Consider the following 17,793-nt stretch of genomic DNA (forward strand, 5'->3'; position numbering starts at 1 on the left):
GTACACCTTTTATTTTTGCTTCATATTTGTGATTAATTATAGTAACACCCCCTCTCCCATAAGTGATTTAATCAAGGCTCTTCAAGGACCTCTTGATTCAAAGCAGCACTGGTTCATCCCAGCCTTGACAACAAGAAAATACAACTTCCTGTGCTATCAAAACCTTCAATGTTTTATTAGAAACCCTGACCTGTTCACCTGCCCTTCCCCAATCCCCTCTCTAACATTTTATAGCAGCATTTGAATTAATTTATAGGCTGCAACAACCCATAAATAGTCTTGTTCTAACACATTCCCATTGTACCTTAGTCATCCAGTGACTTGATCATTTTATTGGGTTATTTCTTTTCTCTTCAAAGTGTTTTATAAAAGCCTACATCAGCCACAACAGAAACAATCTCTCAAAAAGGGGGGGGGAAGAGCCTGCGCACAATTGCTGCTATTATTACTGCTGAATTTTGGCATTCTCACCATTGTCCTGCAAGTAATGCTGCAGTCTGAATAGTCTTTGAATTATTTCATTACTGCAGACAATTATAAAATGCTAATGAATCTGCACTGTTATTCTAGGACAATAAAAAAGCAATAGCACAAACCCAGAAATGACAGTAAATCAAACTGCTTTTGGAGCTTAGTTCATTTCCTTGTGAGAAATCAGCAAGTGAGATGGGAATAGAAGAAATGTTTTTAAGCAGTCATTTGGGGAAAAAAGTGCTTGTTGTTATATCTCTGGCATTCTAGCACTTCCTCTGCTGCACACCAGTTTAAAAAGTTGAATTTCACAAACATAGAAAAATAAATATATATATTAAAGTTTTGATCACTCAGCAGACTTTATTAATTTATTAATAGCACTAATTATCATTTGTAGTAATGTAGATGTATGCAAATTTATAAATATATATTACCTTTTCATGAAAAAATGCAAAATATGTATAACTACAGTCAATAGCTTGTCTACTCTGATTATACCTTTTATGCATGATCAAGAAGAATAATGATATAGCTTAAGGTTATCCATACTGGTGGCTTTGTAGAACATTTGGTCCTTTAGAAGTTTAACATACTGCTACATTATTGCACAATGCATTGTAACATTAGCTATTCTCTAAAATTACTCTAATAGTCTCACTAGTAAATAAAAAAAAGATGCCCCTAAGTACAATTTCAGGGGTTTGTTGGGTTTGGTTTTTGTTGTTTTTTTAGGAGTATACATTCTTTCAGTGCTTGCAAAACCCACGTGTTTGCTTTCAGGCTGGAGCCTGCATTGCAACAGAAGCATCTCAGATGCCTTTTTCTTAAGCTTGTGAGAAACTAAGACAGAATACAGCAGGCAGAAGCTTAACACCTCCCCTTCCACCACCTGCAACCCTTTCCCACTGCACAGTATCAGCAGACACTGACACCTTCCTTCTCCACTGCTATGTTGAAAATTATTTGCAAATTCCTTTAAAACATAAATATCAGATTCTCAAGATAATGAGTTTCACTAAAAAAGAAATCTAGCTTTCTATGTAAACTTCTAAGACAGTCTAGTATAATTTTAAGGCCAATTTTGTAGGAATCTTCCTTAGACTTTTTGTGTGTTTCCAGTTCAGTGTCGGTTAAGAAATAACACCTAGTTTATTAAAGAAAAACTGAGTATGGCTTTATAGTTATATTCTCATGTTTATTTGTAATGCTGCCTTTTCAATGACACCAAGAAGGGTAAAAATCCACCACTATCCACTGAACTGGTTTCTGTTGAAAATGTTCAAAATATTTATGAGCTACCTCTAAAAGCTTCTGAAGGAAAAACCTAAAGTGTCTCAATAAATAATATATGCAAGCAAATTATATATTAAGAATACTATGGGATCACTTGGAAAAATAAAATGCTTCATTTATTAAATACAATACTCCCAACACAAAGAAGAAGGACTATTTTGATCTGGCCCATGTCAATAAGAAAAAAGAAAAGAAAAAGAAAAGAAAGAACACTTTTTTGCAGCAATTCCCCCTCACAGAGGGAGGCAAAAGTCTTGAGGACTAGGTAAGGAAGGTTTTCATTTGTAAGAATTCATACTAAAAATAATCATACCTCTAAATTTGAAATCTTCAACTTCTCATTTGAAAAACAACAGATATACCCATGCATTTGTCATCAGCACAGTGGCCATGCAAACGCTGTACACGTACAATGTCCATCCAATCAAAAACAAATAATATTTTTAAAAGTGGATGTTGGGAATGACAACACTATCATCGACACAAACATGGTGCTGAATTCAGGGTCTTTGCACTCTGAATTGTAAGCCATAATCTCAGTCATATTTATTTTGTCCAGGGATCTCACTCTATCCCCCACCATAGCTCAAACGTAACTAGTGATCTCTGTCCTTTAGATTATTCATGTAATATCAGTCTGTTGTATCTGTAGCATTGTAAACGTGTCCTCCATTAGCCCCTTCTAATGAAATATAAGTTATGCTATTATGAGTTAGCTATATGAGGTTTATATATATTTATATAAGTTAGTACAAGGGTGTACTACAAGATAAAAGATTAATTTCTGCACAAAGGGCATTAATCAACAAATACCATGCACAGTTTTGCTTTCACAGTTAAAAAAAAAAAGTGTTGAGGAAGGAAGGAATATGCTGCTGGACAAGCACCGCATGAGATACACCTGCCCTAGCATCTATAGCTTGCCCTATCTTAACAAAATCCTCAATTTAAACACTTGATCCAGAAATTAATCCTGTACACTAATAAGCCTAGCTTCAGCCTTTATTACCAAAGACTAGCTCGGGAACATATTTATACCAGTGGCATGCCAATATCCTACAGAAGACAAAATAAGGGCATGTGTTTTGTTCATCATTTTGTAACATAATTGTGTGCAGTACAGACAATATCTTTTTCCCTTTTACCATAGACTTGTATCTGGCAATAAAAAATGCTGGCCATGCACCTCCTCAAGCAATCCCTTTACTCCTCAGAAAGACTGTCCAAGTAAAGTGCTAAACCATCTCTTGCCTTCCATCAAATTGTTTCAGTGTTTTTTCAGTGGTGTTGGACGCCATCTGATCCCATAGTTCCTTCAGATAGTGGATCACATAAGTGCTGTTTTCATTCCACCTAGCTTTGTCTCTGCAAGAAATATGCTTCATGTAGAGAACATTAGTCTTTTTCCACCCACATGCTGAAGAAAAAAAATTGAGGTGAATACAAAGAGACTACTGGTATCTGTACAGCAGAAATCACAAAGTTCGAGTCAAATATATTTTTCCCTTTTTTCATCCACATCAAAGGTATGAATACAACAAGGCATTGTTAGTTGTGGTGGGCTAACTGGAGAGTCTGTTGATATAACAGATCAAGTTTTTAAGGCCTTTGTCTATGCAGATTTACAATAATGCAGAAGCCAAATCAGAGAGAGAGGAAAAATGATAGAAACTGAAAGAGAGAGTGAAGATATGTTTCAGTAATGTCTAAAAAGTCAATACTGTGTCTATAGATGAAGTGCACATTGCTTGCCCTTTGAAAGCTTCTCCATATCTTTGTCATTAATACTGTCAAAGTTAAGAACACATTTTAATGGACTTCAGTGGCAGTTGAACACATTCATTCACACAGACCATAAGAAGAAATGCTAGGATGTTTTAGCCTAAAATATCCAGGTAAACTGGAGAGGCCTTAGCCAAGTTCTGGAGGAGGGAATGGATTTCTTTGACGTTGAGCCTCATGTGAGGCTCCCTTTGCCAACAGCCCAGCATCAACTCATATACTTCCTTGGGGCACGTGCGAGGTCGCTACAGCACTCGGCCCTGAGTGATGCACTCAATCACCTACGAGAAATCACAAGGAAAGGATCACTGTAGCCATGCCAATTACGTAGGCTTCACCCATGGAAGAGCTAGCTGCTAATAGCCACAGCAGCCTCACTAGTGGCAGTCACCTGGCCACATCTGCAGAAGAGCTGCATTTCTAGGTACATGTATGAGCAGTGGGATATGATCTGGAAAAATCATCATAATGTAGGATGTCAAGGAGCTTGACTGATGCGATGTGATGTTATGTTAACCCATGTTATCCCTTCCATTCATGAAGGAACGGTGGTAGGGAAGCAATACCATACCTCCCCTACCTGTCAGTCAATCTCACCTCATCTCAGAAGTAAGCTGTTTCAATCATCTCACATAGAGCACCTCTCCCTCCATCCCTCCCTCCTTACACTTTATGAGTACCACCACGGCTAATCTCTGGAAAGGGATTACTTTTGATTTCCCAGGTATGAAGAGATCTCCAGATTCCTTCAATCTATTCAAGAATGTTTTAGAACAACCACTTTGCGACAATGACATTTCCTGATATGTAACTGACATCACCCAATGCCAGTTTGGGAGACATGTAAGCTCCTTTTTATTGCCTCATGGTCTTTCTCAACACCCAGAGCAGACTATCCTATATAAAGGAAGAAGCTACATCCCAACTTGGTATAGTCCTACTTGGATAACTTCCATCCACCTTGGGGAGCAAAGGGTGAAAAAGAAGAACTTCAACCACAAAGTTTGTGACAATACCATAAATACATGATATCAGGGTTATTGCTTTTACTAAATAAATTTGCTCTTGTCCTTTCCCCAGAGAAGCCATACCATCAGTTAAAATGCCACCCTTCTTTATGCAGTTTGAAAATATAATACACACACCTCATTGTTTGAGAGCTGATACCATGGCTGTTTGCCGTAGGTAAAGATTTCCCATAACACGACCCCCAGGCTCCAGACATCACTTTCTGTGGTGAACTTCCTGTACATGATACTTTCTGGAGGCATCCAACGAATAGGCAGCATCGTGTGACCTCTAACCTGAGGAAAAAAAAAAAAGAGTGAGTCAGAAATAATTCCTCCAGACCTCCAAGAAGAGTACTGAGATGCTAAACCAGGGTAATCCACATTTTCGTTTTTCCCACCTGCTGCCATTCACTTTAAAAAGCTCATAAGAACTAGAGAGCTGTGATCCAACCTCCTCTCTCTCAAATAGCAATCACTACCATGATAGATTTCTCAATAGAATCTCGAAAATATTTCTGAAGTATAAACTCACCTTCTACATTTATTTTGCACCCCCTACACAAGGAACTGAATGCTCTATAAATTAACGATTAACTAAACCTATCAACCCATTATAAATTAGGCAGGTATTACTCTCCATTTTAAGACTGAGAAAATTGTAAAAGATTCATGCAATGAAATCTGCAGATATCAGCTGAGATCCATGAAGACACAGTGACTGCATGACACAGAAGGATCAGGATCTATATGGTTTAATCTATTATTTATGAATTAATTAAAGCAATGCTATTGTCTGTGGATAATTTCCAAAGTTAATCAATGCATCAAATTATTTTATTCAGAATTAACTACACAGTTCTACACAGCTTTCCAAATTCTCAGTCCTTTGGATATACACGCTTGAAAATAAATAACTTGCAAGACATGGACCCTGTGTCCTAAGTCATCACACGTTGAATTCCCCAGAACTCTTTTCCTGAATTAATGCTTTTCTGAAAGTCTCTAACACATTTTTTGTTTTGCCTAAAATGCTATACGTTCTTAAAATTGATTTACTTAAGCTGAATTTAAATAAAAAAATAATTAAAGTCTTGCTTTTCATTCGAGTTTCTAAACAAATAACTGTTCCTAATATGTCGCATTCTGACTAGATCACATCAATGAATAAATCCACTGAAGTACTTTTAAAATAGTCTAACCAGCTGAGCAGGAATAGAATAGAATAGAATAGAATAGAATAGAATAGAATAGAATAGAATAGAATAGAATAATTTCTGTTGGAAGGGACCTACAACAATCATCTAGTCCAACTGCCTGACCACTTCAGGGCTGACCAAAAAAGTTAAAGCATATTATTAAGGGCATTGTCCAAATGCCTCTTAAACACTGACAAGCATGGGACATGGACCACCTCTCTAGGAAGCCTGTTCCAGTGTTTGACCACCCTCTTGGTAAAGAAGTGTTTCCTAATGTCAAGTCTGAACCTCCCCTGGGGCAGCTTTGAACCATTCCCACACATCCTGTCACTGGATACCAGGGAGAAGAGATCAGCACCTCCCTCTCCACTTCCCCTCCTCAGGAAGCTGTAGAGAGCAATGAGGTCACCCCTCAGCCTCCTTTTCTCCAAACTAGACAAACCCAGAGTCCTCAGCCGCTCCTCGTTGGACATGTCTTCCAGCCCTATCACCAGCATTGTTGCTCTCCTCTGGACACATTCAAGTTCCTTAACATCCTTTTTTAATTGTGGGGCCCAGAACTGCACACAGTACTCAAGGTGAGGCCGCAGCAACGCTAAATACAGAGGGATAATCACCTCTTTTGACCGGCTGGTTATGCTGTGTTTAATGCGCCCCAGAATGCGGTTTGCCCTCTTGGCTGCCAGGGCACACTGCTGACTCCTGTTGAGCCTGCTGTCAACCAGCACCCCCAGATCCCTTTCTGCAGGCCTGCTCTCCAGCTGCTCCTCTCCCAATCTATACTTGTGTCTGGTGTTACTGTCCCAGGTGCAGAATCCGGCATTTGTTCTTGTTAAATGTCATGCCATTAATGATTGCCCAATGCTCCAATCTATCTAGATCCCTCTGCAAGGCATCTTGTCCCTCAAGAGAGTCACCGGCACCTCCCAGTTTGGTATCGTCAGCAAACTTGCTAATGGTGCATCCAACTCCTGCATCCAGATCATTGATAAAAATATTGAACAGAACTGGCCCTAGAATTGAGCCCTGAGGAACACTGCTGGTGACCACTTGGCAGCCACATGTAGCCCCATTCACTACAACCCTTTGAGCCCTGCCATTCAGCCAGTTCATCACCCAGCGCACCCTGTACCTGCTCATCTCACAGTTGGACAACTTGTCCAGAAGGATACTGTGAGGGACAATATCGAAAGCCTTCCTAAAAACCAGAAAAACTACATCCACCACCTTCCCTTCATCCACTAGGCAGGTGACCTTATTGTGGAAGGATATTAAATTAGTTAAACAGGACTTTCCCTTTGTGAGCCCATGTTGAATGTGCCTGATGATTGCATTATTCTTTAAAAGCCTTTCAGTAGTACCCAGTATAATTTTGTCCATAATTTTTACAGGTACTGAGGTTTGACTAACAGGTCTGTAGTTCCCTGGGTCTTCCCTCATACCCTTCTTGTAAGTTGGAATAACACTGGCTAGTTTCCAGTCAGCAGGGACCTCCCCAGACTCCCAAGACCTTTGGTAGATGATCAAAAGGGGTCCTGCTATAACATCTACTAGCTCTTTAAGTACTCTGGGATGAATCCCATCAGGCCCCATGGACTTGTGAACATTCATCTGATACAACTGGTCCCTTACAATTTCAGCGTCCACAAATGGAAAGTCGCTGTTCCCGCAGTCATGGTCCTCTGACTCAGGGGACTGGGCAGCCCAAGGTCCATCAGTATTATTAAAGACTGAGGCAAAAAATGCACTGAATGCCTCTGCTTTTTCTTCATTCCTGTTTGTCAGGTGACCATCTTCAACAAGTATCGTCTAATGTTTTCCTTGGACCTCCTCTTGCTATTAACATGCTTAAAAAATCCTTTCTTGTTTTCTGACACAACATTGGCCAGTTTCAACTCTAGTTGGAGTTTGGCCTTTTGTGTCTTCTCCCTGCATATAGGAACCACATCTCTGTAATCTTCCTGTGAGGCCTGACCTTGATCCCAGAGATCATACAATTTCTTTTTCCTCCTGAGTTCCAAGAGGAGTTCCCTGTTCAGCTAAGCTGGTCTTCTGCCCCACATGCTTGACTTATGACACAATGGGATTGCCTGCTCCTGTGCTTTTAAAAGGTGGTTCTTAAAAACTGACCAGCACTCATGGACTCCTAAGCCCTCAAAGGCCGATTCCCAGGGGACACTGCTAAGTAGCTCCCTGAGTAGCTTAAAGTTTGCTCTCTTGAAGTCCAGGATAGCAACTCTGCTGACCTTTTTTCTCATTACACTGAAAATTTTAAACTCAAGCATTTTGTGATCACTGTGGCCAAGACAGCCACCTACCATCACATCTCCCACGAGACCTTCTCTCTTCACAAACAACAAGTCTAGGAGGGCATCTTTCCTAGTTGGCTCACTAAGTACTTGTGACAAGAAAGTGTTGTGATACAGCTGTAACTATTTTCAGGGAAGGAAATAAAATGAAAGCTTTTTCAAGGACATCTAACTTTATTAATTCCCTTTTTCCTGTCTTAAGTTTTATTTAGTTATGAAACCACACTTGCACTTTCAATATTCTATAAATTCAAACTTTACATATCTTATTATAAATAATACCCTCCTTGTTCTAATGTTGAAACAGCAAATGGAAGGAAAACATAATAGAAGTCAGGGTTCACATTATTTCTAAATCACTCAGAACATCCGTTTCCAGCTATTTGGCAGTAATTCAGTGTTAGCATAGCATACCAAAAATACAGCTGTTGCTGTTAGAGCTCAACCCTGGTCTGTACATTGCCACAAGTCAACACTCATTATAGATTCTATGAAAATAGGAAGTGATGCTAAAGCATTCATAGATGTGGTCTATTACTAGGCATTTCTTCTCCTCCTACCTCAGATGTTGTGTTAACAAGTGAGGAGTATTTTTGTCAGAGACACTGCCTGAAAGGCAGGACTCCTGAGTTCAATTTCTGGCTACCTTGTGGATTTGCTTCTGACTTAATATAGGTTGCTGTGCCATTCAAAAGGGGAACCAATCCCTGAAGCTTTGAGCCTAACTTAAAAATATTCACGTGACCACTCTGTTGATGGAGGATGGATGGATGTTTTTAAGTGCTTTGCTCAATTAGACACATCAATTTCTGTGTTAGATTACCCCTCTGGCAAGCAGAATTGCTGTAAGGCTCCATATATCAGTCTTTTTAATGATCTTTGATTGAGAAGTCACTCAGTGACACGGAGAGTTTGAAGTAACATATTCATATGACGAGATGCAAAGAAAGCTTCAGTTTCCTGCCTTATATGGCAACCAAACAGTTCCAAGTCACCACTTTTTCTCCTGTCTCGAGTAGTATTTCATTAGAAAGACAGAAAAACTAGACCCTTAAAAACATGGAGCCACATGCAGCCATATACACCCAGCCAAAGGGCAAGTGCCATTAAAAATGATTAGTGATGAGAGGTTTTTGGTCTCATTAAATATTAAAATGACTCTTAGATCTGCTCATCATATAGCCTCTACAATTCATTCTTTTCAGCGATTTCTTTGAGTCATTCCTTAAAAATTAATGAAAGATATAAACAATAAAATGTGTGTCTCTTCTTTCTTGTCACATCCTACATTAAGAAATTTTTTTGAAAAAGGAATAAAAAATCTCTCCAAATCTTTTCCCATGGTTCCTTGCTACAGAGTCACAGTGTTTTCCATATCATTCAGTAAAATAAATACTCCTAGAGCGACAATGATAAATGACCACCAAATGATGGATCTTGCAATGAACAGAACTGGAACATCACAGACCTAATTGTCTCTTTTTGCAGTCATAGCAAGACTTAACTCATCACTGCTGACACCCAGTACTAGATTTACAGATAAGTACAAACCACCGGGTTTTTTGTTGGTCTTCACAGAGCTGTACAACCCCACACTGCCTTGGCTGGACTGTGTCCATTTCTGTCCTTGAAGGCAGAAGACTTTACTGGGCCTGGACTGAGAAGTCCTGAGGTCTATCCATCTCTATCACTGCTCTTCTTTATCGTCTTAGACAAGTTACTTCTAACATCTCAGAATCTTTGTGAAGATAATATTTAGCCCCTTTGCAAAAGCACTGATAAAAGGTATTAGCTATTATTATAAGGGGCCCTCCTCGTCCCAGATGGCATTGCGATGAAGACAGCAAACCTGTGAAACACTGAGCATCACCTGTGGCAGACTGAGCATCTTCCATCCTTCCTGGTTCAAGAGCACCTTGAACTCCAACACAGATCTCAGTTTGGCCACATCAAAAACACAGGTCAGGACCTAGCCAAAGGTACTTTCTCTAAACACACATTCCTTTCTCTGTTAATGATTAGTGGTTACTGAGCCAAGAATTAGTTCAGAAAAGCACTAAGAATAGTATTAGGTACATGTTTAAAATGAAGCACGTGCTTCAACACTTTCTTAAACCAAAACCTAGGACTTGACATCACAGTTCTCAGCATGCCTGAAATGAATTGTCAGTGAGTTGTGAGCTTCCTTTGGTGTTTATTGGACTGATGAGTCCAAGGACCCACAGCTGTGACATAATAGTAGTGAACAGTGGAGTGCATTTTTGCTGCTGTTTCCAAACTCTTAGCAAGGCAAAAGGGAGTTTCCCAAGAAGGATAAATGAAAGAAAGCATGAGTACACTGACCAAACTTGAAAGGTGCTAGGTGCTTCAGAGGGATGCCTTCTGCTCATGCTTTATTAAGAAATGCAAGTATTACACAGCTGTCAGATATCAGCATCCTGCAAGATGAAGCCCCTAGTATGTACACTGTAATTGTAGTGCTGCTTGATACACATAATTTTACAATGGTCATGCGCTAAGCAGACTATCATCACAGGTAAACACCACCTTTAATAGTCAGTCTAGCTAAAGTCACAACAGGTTTAGAAGTATTACAGTTTTAATTTAATAAACTATCAGTTTAAAATCTGTATTGTAGCTGTAGCAATGCTGAAAAAATGACTATTTTATGGATACAACTTATGATATAGTTTCTTGGTGCTTACTTGATGGCAGTTGTGTTATGATGGTTCATTTTCATTTAGAATTGCACTTCTATAGATCCTTTCTGTGAGTTAAGTACTTACTTCCAAATGTCAGTTTATGCAAGCTAGTCCTGATGTAGTCTTATATTATGTTTGCTAGTTATATTTACTAGCAATATTGGGCTAGAATCTAAACCAGAAGGCTTGGTGAACAAGCTTCTGCAACATGCAAACTATCCACAGGGAAGAGACTGCTATGCCAAATCGCTGAACTATGATGCTGTTCTCCAAAGAAACATTTCCAAGGGGAAACTGCCATACTACTTCACATATGAACTGTTGTTACATTTTCAACAATGCAATGTCATTCCACTTGTCACCACTTTCATCACTCATTTTTAAAATTAACTTAGTGCTTTTGAAAGGTGCCAGACAAGTAGACTTTTGTAATTTGTCATTCCTTTTTTCTATTTGCAAATGTGAAGTTTCAAGGATCACTATGTAAGTACCATGTCTTAGCCTTGAAGCAGTGGGTCTAATTCTAGAGTTCACTAAAGTTTGTTCACTTTCTGGCTTCAGATGTTCCTTATCCTACTTTGCAGGCTCTAGGAAATGGTGAGGCTTGTCTAATGCAGAAGTTTCTGTTGTAAGAAGTAAACTAGGCCTGTTGTATGAAATACTGTGGGAAGCTGAATTTCATTACCCAAGGTTTCTGCATCCATCCATCCACCCATCCATCCACCCACCCACCCACCCAATGTAAACCCCGATTACTGGCACATTGCTAATACTACCACAGACAAGATGCCTCAAATGACTGTTATCAACCTAAAGGCAGTCAATTGCTGCAATTTCCCTGTGCCAGTTGAAAATATATGTCAATACTCTGCTCTGGTCACAGCTTCAACTTCTACTGCCCAACCACCATGGGAACCCAAAGCCCTGCTGCCTCATGAACATCTCCAGTGTATTCTGGAAGTATTTATTACCCTGTTGACCCACAATTGTGAGCAAATGGATATGCTCTCTTGTAAAGAATGAACATATGAACAATTGTGCTTCTGCTAGGAGCAGGAGACTGTCAGAGGAGTTCTCTTCCTGTTAAATGATGATGGCTATAGAGTGAGGCACCCACAGAGGGAAGTTTAAGCCTTCTTTGCTGCTATGCAGGTGCCTTGTTCATATCTTCATGAGACAGAGCAGTGAAAGGTAGTCCCTAGTCTGTCAGAGTATCACTGGCCTTTCAATGTTGTGACTGTCAATGTGCTGTGGGAGAAGAATGTCCCCACCAGCATCTTCTAGAAGGACTGAATACATCTACATATCAAAATGTTCTGCACCTTCACTGTCCAGCAGCACTCCTGAAGAGGACATCAAATCCAACCTCCAGCTCTTGCAGGCATCATATTAGATAATCCCTTTCCCATTCTTTTTGATCTCCAGCTTTAAGCAGTCAGTTACTCGGACTTCATGCAGTAAAACATTTATTTTTTATTTCAAAGTTTATTTTTTATTTAAAATCTGTTTATTTGGTGAGCTCAGTGAACCTGAATAACTAATGCATGGATTCCAACCCTGATCCTGCCCAATGCCCCATCTGGCTTGACTGCTGCATCTCTCCAGTGCCCTGCTGATCTTAGTGCAGCTCTACCCAAGGGTAGACCTTTTGCAATTGAGGATGGTAGTCCAGAGAGCAGCAACAAAGCTCAACATATGCTTAAATTAACTTTCATGTGACAGTGTCGTGGTTTAGCCCCAGCCGGCAACTAAGCACCACGCAGCCGCTCGCTCACTCCCCCTCCCACAGTAGGGTGGGGGAGAGAATTAGGAAAAAAACCTTGTGGGTTGAGATAAACACGGTTTAATAGGACAGAAAGAAAGAAGGAAACAACAATGATAATACCAACAAAGGAATGTACAAGAACAAGTGATGCCCAATACAGCAATTGCTCACCACCCGGCGATCGACAGCCCGTCCCCGAGCAGCGATTTCCGCCCCCCGGCCAACTCCAGTTTATGTACTGGGCATGACGTCGTATGGTAGGGAATATCTCTTTGGCCAGCCTGGGTCAGCTGTCCCAGCTGTGTCCCCTCCCAGCTCCCCGTGCACCCCCAACCTCCTTGCTAGCAGGCCAGCACGAGAAGCTGGACTGTCCTTGACTGCTCAGCAGCAACCCAAAACATCAGCACATTATCAACAGTTTCTCATCCCAAATACAAAACACAGTCTCACACTGGCTTCTGTGAAGAAAACCAGCTCTATCCTGGCTGAAACCAGGACAGTATCCACCCCTTATTCCATACCATTTACGTCATGCCCAGGTCCTGTACTTTTCAATACATTCCAATTATTCAGTATTACTCTTCCTGTCTTTTAATATATACACACAGATATCACTTTCTTAGTCCATGGGCCATCACTTCAAAATGTCTGTGGAGTTCATTCAGTCCATGACTCTGGGCTTCATCCATCATAGCAGTCTCTCAGGGCAGGGGAGATGGTATGTGGTGTTGGATCGTTATCTGGCACGGTCCATGTCCATGATCTGCAGGTCGAAGATGTCGGTCTCGAGGCATTTGTTGGGCGCAAGCTGCTGAAGCCAGTTCTGGTTCCATCACTGCTGCATGTTGCTTAGTTTCGATGAAGCTCATTCTTCATCAGTCTGGGTGATTCTTACTGTACTACCATCGATATGGTAGATAGCAACCATAGTAGTAATGACATACTGTATTATGTAACAATTAACATAATACAATTCAAATCATTGACTATTTTCACCCAAAATCACGTCTCCTTGAGGTACACATCGGACTTCCCCATCCTTCCGCATTACCCACCAAGTGCACCCAGGTCCCTGGGCAAAGGCAATTCCACGAACGGGTTTGTTTTTGCCTGAGGCAGGAGTAACCCAGACTGTCTTCCCCAGCATATTTCTCACATGCACCACAGGGACTTTATCCCCTTCTACAGTACGTAAAAGTTTTGATTGGGCAGGGCCGGCTCTATTAGGAGATCCCCTGGTGTTGACTAACCAGGTGGCTTTGGCTAAATGTTTATCCCAATGTTTGAATGTCCCGTCACCCATTGCTCTCAGTGTAGTCTTTAACAGTCTGTTGTATCGTTCAATTTTTCCGGAAGCTGGTGCATGATAGGGGATGTGATACACCCACTCAATGCCGTGCTCTTTGGCCCAGGTGTCTATGAGGTTGTTTCGGAAATGAGTCCCATTGTCTGACTCAATTCTTTCGGGGGTGCCATGTCGCCATAAGACTTGCTTTTCAAGGCCCAGGACAGTGTTCCGGGCGGTGGCATGGGGCACAGGGTATGTTTCCAGCCATCCGGTGGTTGCTTCCACCATGGTAAGCACATAGCGCTTGCCTTGGCGAGTTTGTGGAAGTGTGATATAGTCAATCTGCCAGGCCTCGCCATATTTATATTTCAACCATCGTCCTTCATACCAGAGGGGCTTTAACCGCTTGGCTTGTTTGATCGCAGCACACGTTTCACATTCATGGATAACCTGTGCAATAGCGTCCATGGTCAGGTCCACCCCTCGATCCCGAGCCCATCTATATGTTGCATCTCTTCCCTGATGGCCTGAGGTGTCATGGGCCCACCGAGCTATAAATAATTCACCCTTATGTTGCCAGTCCAGATCCACCTGAGCCACTTCAATCTTAGCAGCCTGATCCACCTGATGGTTGTTTTGATGTTCTTCAGTGGCCCGACTCTTGGGTACGTGAGCATCTGCATGGCGTACTTTTATGACGAGATTCTCTAGTCGGGCAGCAATATCTTGCCACAATTCAGCAGCCCAGATGGGCTTGCCTCTGCGTTGACAGTTGCTCTGCTTCCATTGCTGTAGCCACCCCCATAGAGCATTTGCCACCATCCATGAGTCAGTATAAAGATAGAGTATTGGCCATTTTTCTCATTCGGCAATATCTAAAGCCAGCTGGATGGCTTTCACCTCTGCCAGCTGACTTGATTCACCTTGTCCTTCAGCAGCTTCTGCGACTCGTCGTATAGGGCTCCATACAGCAGCTTTCCACCTTCGATGTTTGCCTACAATACGACAGGACCCATCAGTAAATAGGGCATATTGCCTTTCATTCTCTGGCAGTTTATTATATGGTGGAGCCTCTTCAGCACGTGCCACCTCCTCTTCTGGCGATATTCCAAAATCTTTGCCTTCTGGCCAGTCCATGATCACTTCCAAGATTCCCGGGCGATTAAGGTTTCCTATTCGAGCCCGCTGTGTAATAAGCGCGACCCACTTACTCCACGTAGCATCAGTCGCATGATGTGTAGAGGGGACCCTCCCTTTGAACATCCAGCCCAGCACCGGCAGTCGGGGTGCCAGGAGGAGCTGTGCTTCAGTACCAACCACTTCTGAGGCAGCTCGAACTCCTTCATATGCTGCCAATATCTCCTTTTCAGTTGGAGTATAGCGGGACTCAGATCCCCTATATCCTCGACTCCTAAACCCTAGGGGTCGACCTCGAGTCTCTCCTGGTGCCTTCTGCCAGAGACTCCAGGTAGGGCCATTCTCCCCGGCTGCCGTGTAGAGCGCATTTTTAACATCTTGTCCTGCTCGGACTGGCCCGAGGGCTACAGCATGAACTATCTCCTGCTTAATTTGCTCGAAGGCTTGTCGTTGCTCAGGGCCCCATTTAAAATCGTTCTTCTTCCGGGTCACTTGATAAAGAGGGCTTACAATCAGACTGTAATTTGGAATATGCATTCTCCAGAAACCCACAACGCCCAGAAATGCTTGTGTTTCTTTTTTGCTAGTTGGTGGAGACATAGCTGTTATTTTGTTGATCACACCCGTTGGGATCTCTCGACGTCCATCTTGCCATTTTATTCCTAAAAACTGGATCTCTTGTGCAGGTCCTTTGACCTTACTTTGTTTTATAGCAAAACCAGCTTTCAGAAGGATTTGAATTATTTTCTTCCCTTTCTCGAAAACTTCTTCTGCTGTGTTGCCCCATACGATGATGTCGTCAATGTATTGCAGATGCTCTGGAGCTTCACCCTGTTCCAGTGCAGTTTGTATCAGCCCATGGCAAATGGTAGGGCTGTGTTTCCACCCCTGGGGAAGTCGATTCCAGGTGTATTGGACACCCCTCCAAGTGAAAGCAAACTGTGGCCTGCATTCTGCCACCAAAGGGATTGAGAAAAACGCGTTAGCAATATCAATAGTGGCGTACCACTTGGCTGCCTTTGACTCCAGTTCATATTGAAGTTCTAGCATGTCTGGCACGGCAGCGCTCAGTGGTGGCGTGACTTCATTCAGGCCACGATAGTCTACTGTCAGTCTCCACTCTCCATTAGACTTTCGCACTGGCCATATGGGGCTGTTAAAGGGTGAGCGAGTCTTGCTGATCACTCCTTGGCTCTCCAGCCGACGAATCAGCTCATGGATGGGGATCAGGGAGTCTCTATTGGTGCGATATTGCCACCGGTGCACTGTTGTGGTAGCGATCGGCACCTGTTGTTCTTTGACCCTGAGCAAACCCACCACAGAAGGGTCCTCTGAGAGACCAGGCAAGGTGGACAGCTGTTTAATTTCTTCCGTCTCCAAGGCAGCTATACCAAAAGCCCACCGGTACCCTTTTGGGTCCTTGAAATACCCTCTCCTGAGGTAGTCTATGCCCAGGATGCACGGAGCCTCTGGGCCAGTCACAATGGGGTGCTTCTGCCACTCATTCCCAGTTAGGCTCACTTCAGCCTCCAGCACAGTCAGCTGTTGGGATCCCCCTGTCACTCCAGAAATACAGATGGGTTCTGCCCCTATATGGCTTGATGGCATTAGGGTACACTGTGCACCAGTGTCCACTAGAGCCTTATATTCCTGTGGGTCTGATGTGCCAGGCCATCTAATCCACACAGTCCAATAAACTCGGTTGTCCCTCTCCTCCACCTGGCTGGAGGCAGGGCCTCTCTAGTCCTGGTCATAGTACTCGTTACCCACTTCTTGTAAATAGGAATCAGAAGTCCCCTCAAGAGGATCAGAGGTGAGATCAGCTCTTCTATTCTTTCTGGGGAACTGCCCACTGGAAAGTGGAGTGACGATTTTTCTGGAGGAACCTGAACCCCCTTTTGTAATTGTCTTTTCTTGCAGCTCGCGTACTCGTGCCTCTAGGGTCGAGGTAGGTTTTCCATCCCACCTCCTCATGTCCTCTCCGTAGTCACGCAAGTGAAACCACAGGGTGGCTCGCGGTGTGTATCCTCTATATCTTCTCTCTTGAACAGAAGAGCGCTTACTCCTAATGGCTGAGACACTGGTCCGTACGGGTGGAGGGTAGGGCATATCCTCTTTGAATTGCCAGAAGTCCTGGGACAGTTTCTCTACAGCAGAGACGCAGGCCCATAGGGAGGAAGAGAGACTTTCTTCGTATTGCCGGAGTTGGCCAGCCAATTCATCCACCGTTGGTCTTTCTCCCTCTTTCCAGGCCATTACTGCTAATGAGTTGGCATATGATGACGGTGCACTCCGTACAAACTTCCGCCACATAGGTCGCGTGCAATTGACTTCATCTGGATCTTTGGATGATTGTCCATTGTCCAAGTCACCATAAATCACTTCCAGCACAGCTAGCTCCCGCAGGTACTGGATACCTTTCTCCATGGTGGTCCATTTGCCTGGGTGACATAGAACATCTTCCTTGAAGGGGTACCTTTCCTTCACACCCGACAGGAGTCGTCTCCAGAGGCTGAGGACTCGTGCACCTTTTCCAATTGCTTTGTCAATGCCCCCTTCCCTAGAAAGGGATCCCAGCTGCTTGGCTTCCCTACCCTCTAATTCCAGGCTACTGGCCCCATTATCCCAGCATCGGAGCAGCCAGGTGACAATGTGCTCACCTGGACGACGGCTGAAATCCTTTCGCATATCTCGCAGTTCACTCAGGGATAGAGATCGGGTAGTTACTGTCTCTTTTATGAGTTCTTCCTCTTCCTCCTCTTCAAGCGATGACCCGCTCTCTTCCCTCTTTGGTCCTTGTGATGGCCCTGCTTCAGAGCACTCTGCCTCCTCACTCT

The 17,793-nt window shown here is 42.7% G+C and overlaps 1 protein-coding gene across 1 annotated transcript in view; it reads right to left on the bottom strand.

Annotated features, from left to right (window-relative positions):
* Positions 1–3,644: 3,644 nt before the first annotated feature.
* Positions 3,645–17,793, bottom strand: part of LOC309415124 (BDNF/NT-3 growth factors receptor-like) — a gene marked incomplete at both ends in the record, with an annotated part of 152,783 nt that continues 138,634 nt past the window's right edge. Inside the window, 3 exon segments of the mRNA XM_082012572.1 lie at positions 3,645–3,794; positions 3,798–3,830; positions 4,695–4,853. Coding sequence (XP_081868698.1) covers positions 3,645–3,794; positions 3,798–3,830; positions 4,695–4,853 — 342 coding nt within the window.

This window comes from Phaethon aethereus (genome assembly GCF_964289735.1).
Source record: "Phaethon aethereus genome assembly, chromosome: W".
In the NCBI taxonomy this organism is placed as follows: domain Eukaryota; kingdom Metazoa; phylum Chordata; class Aves; order Phaethontiformes; family Phaethontidae; genus Phaethon; species Phaethon aethereus.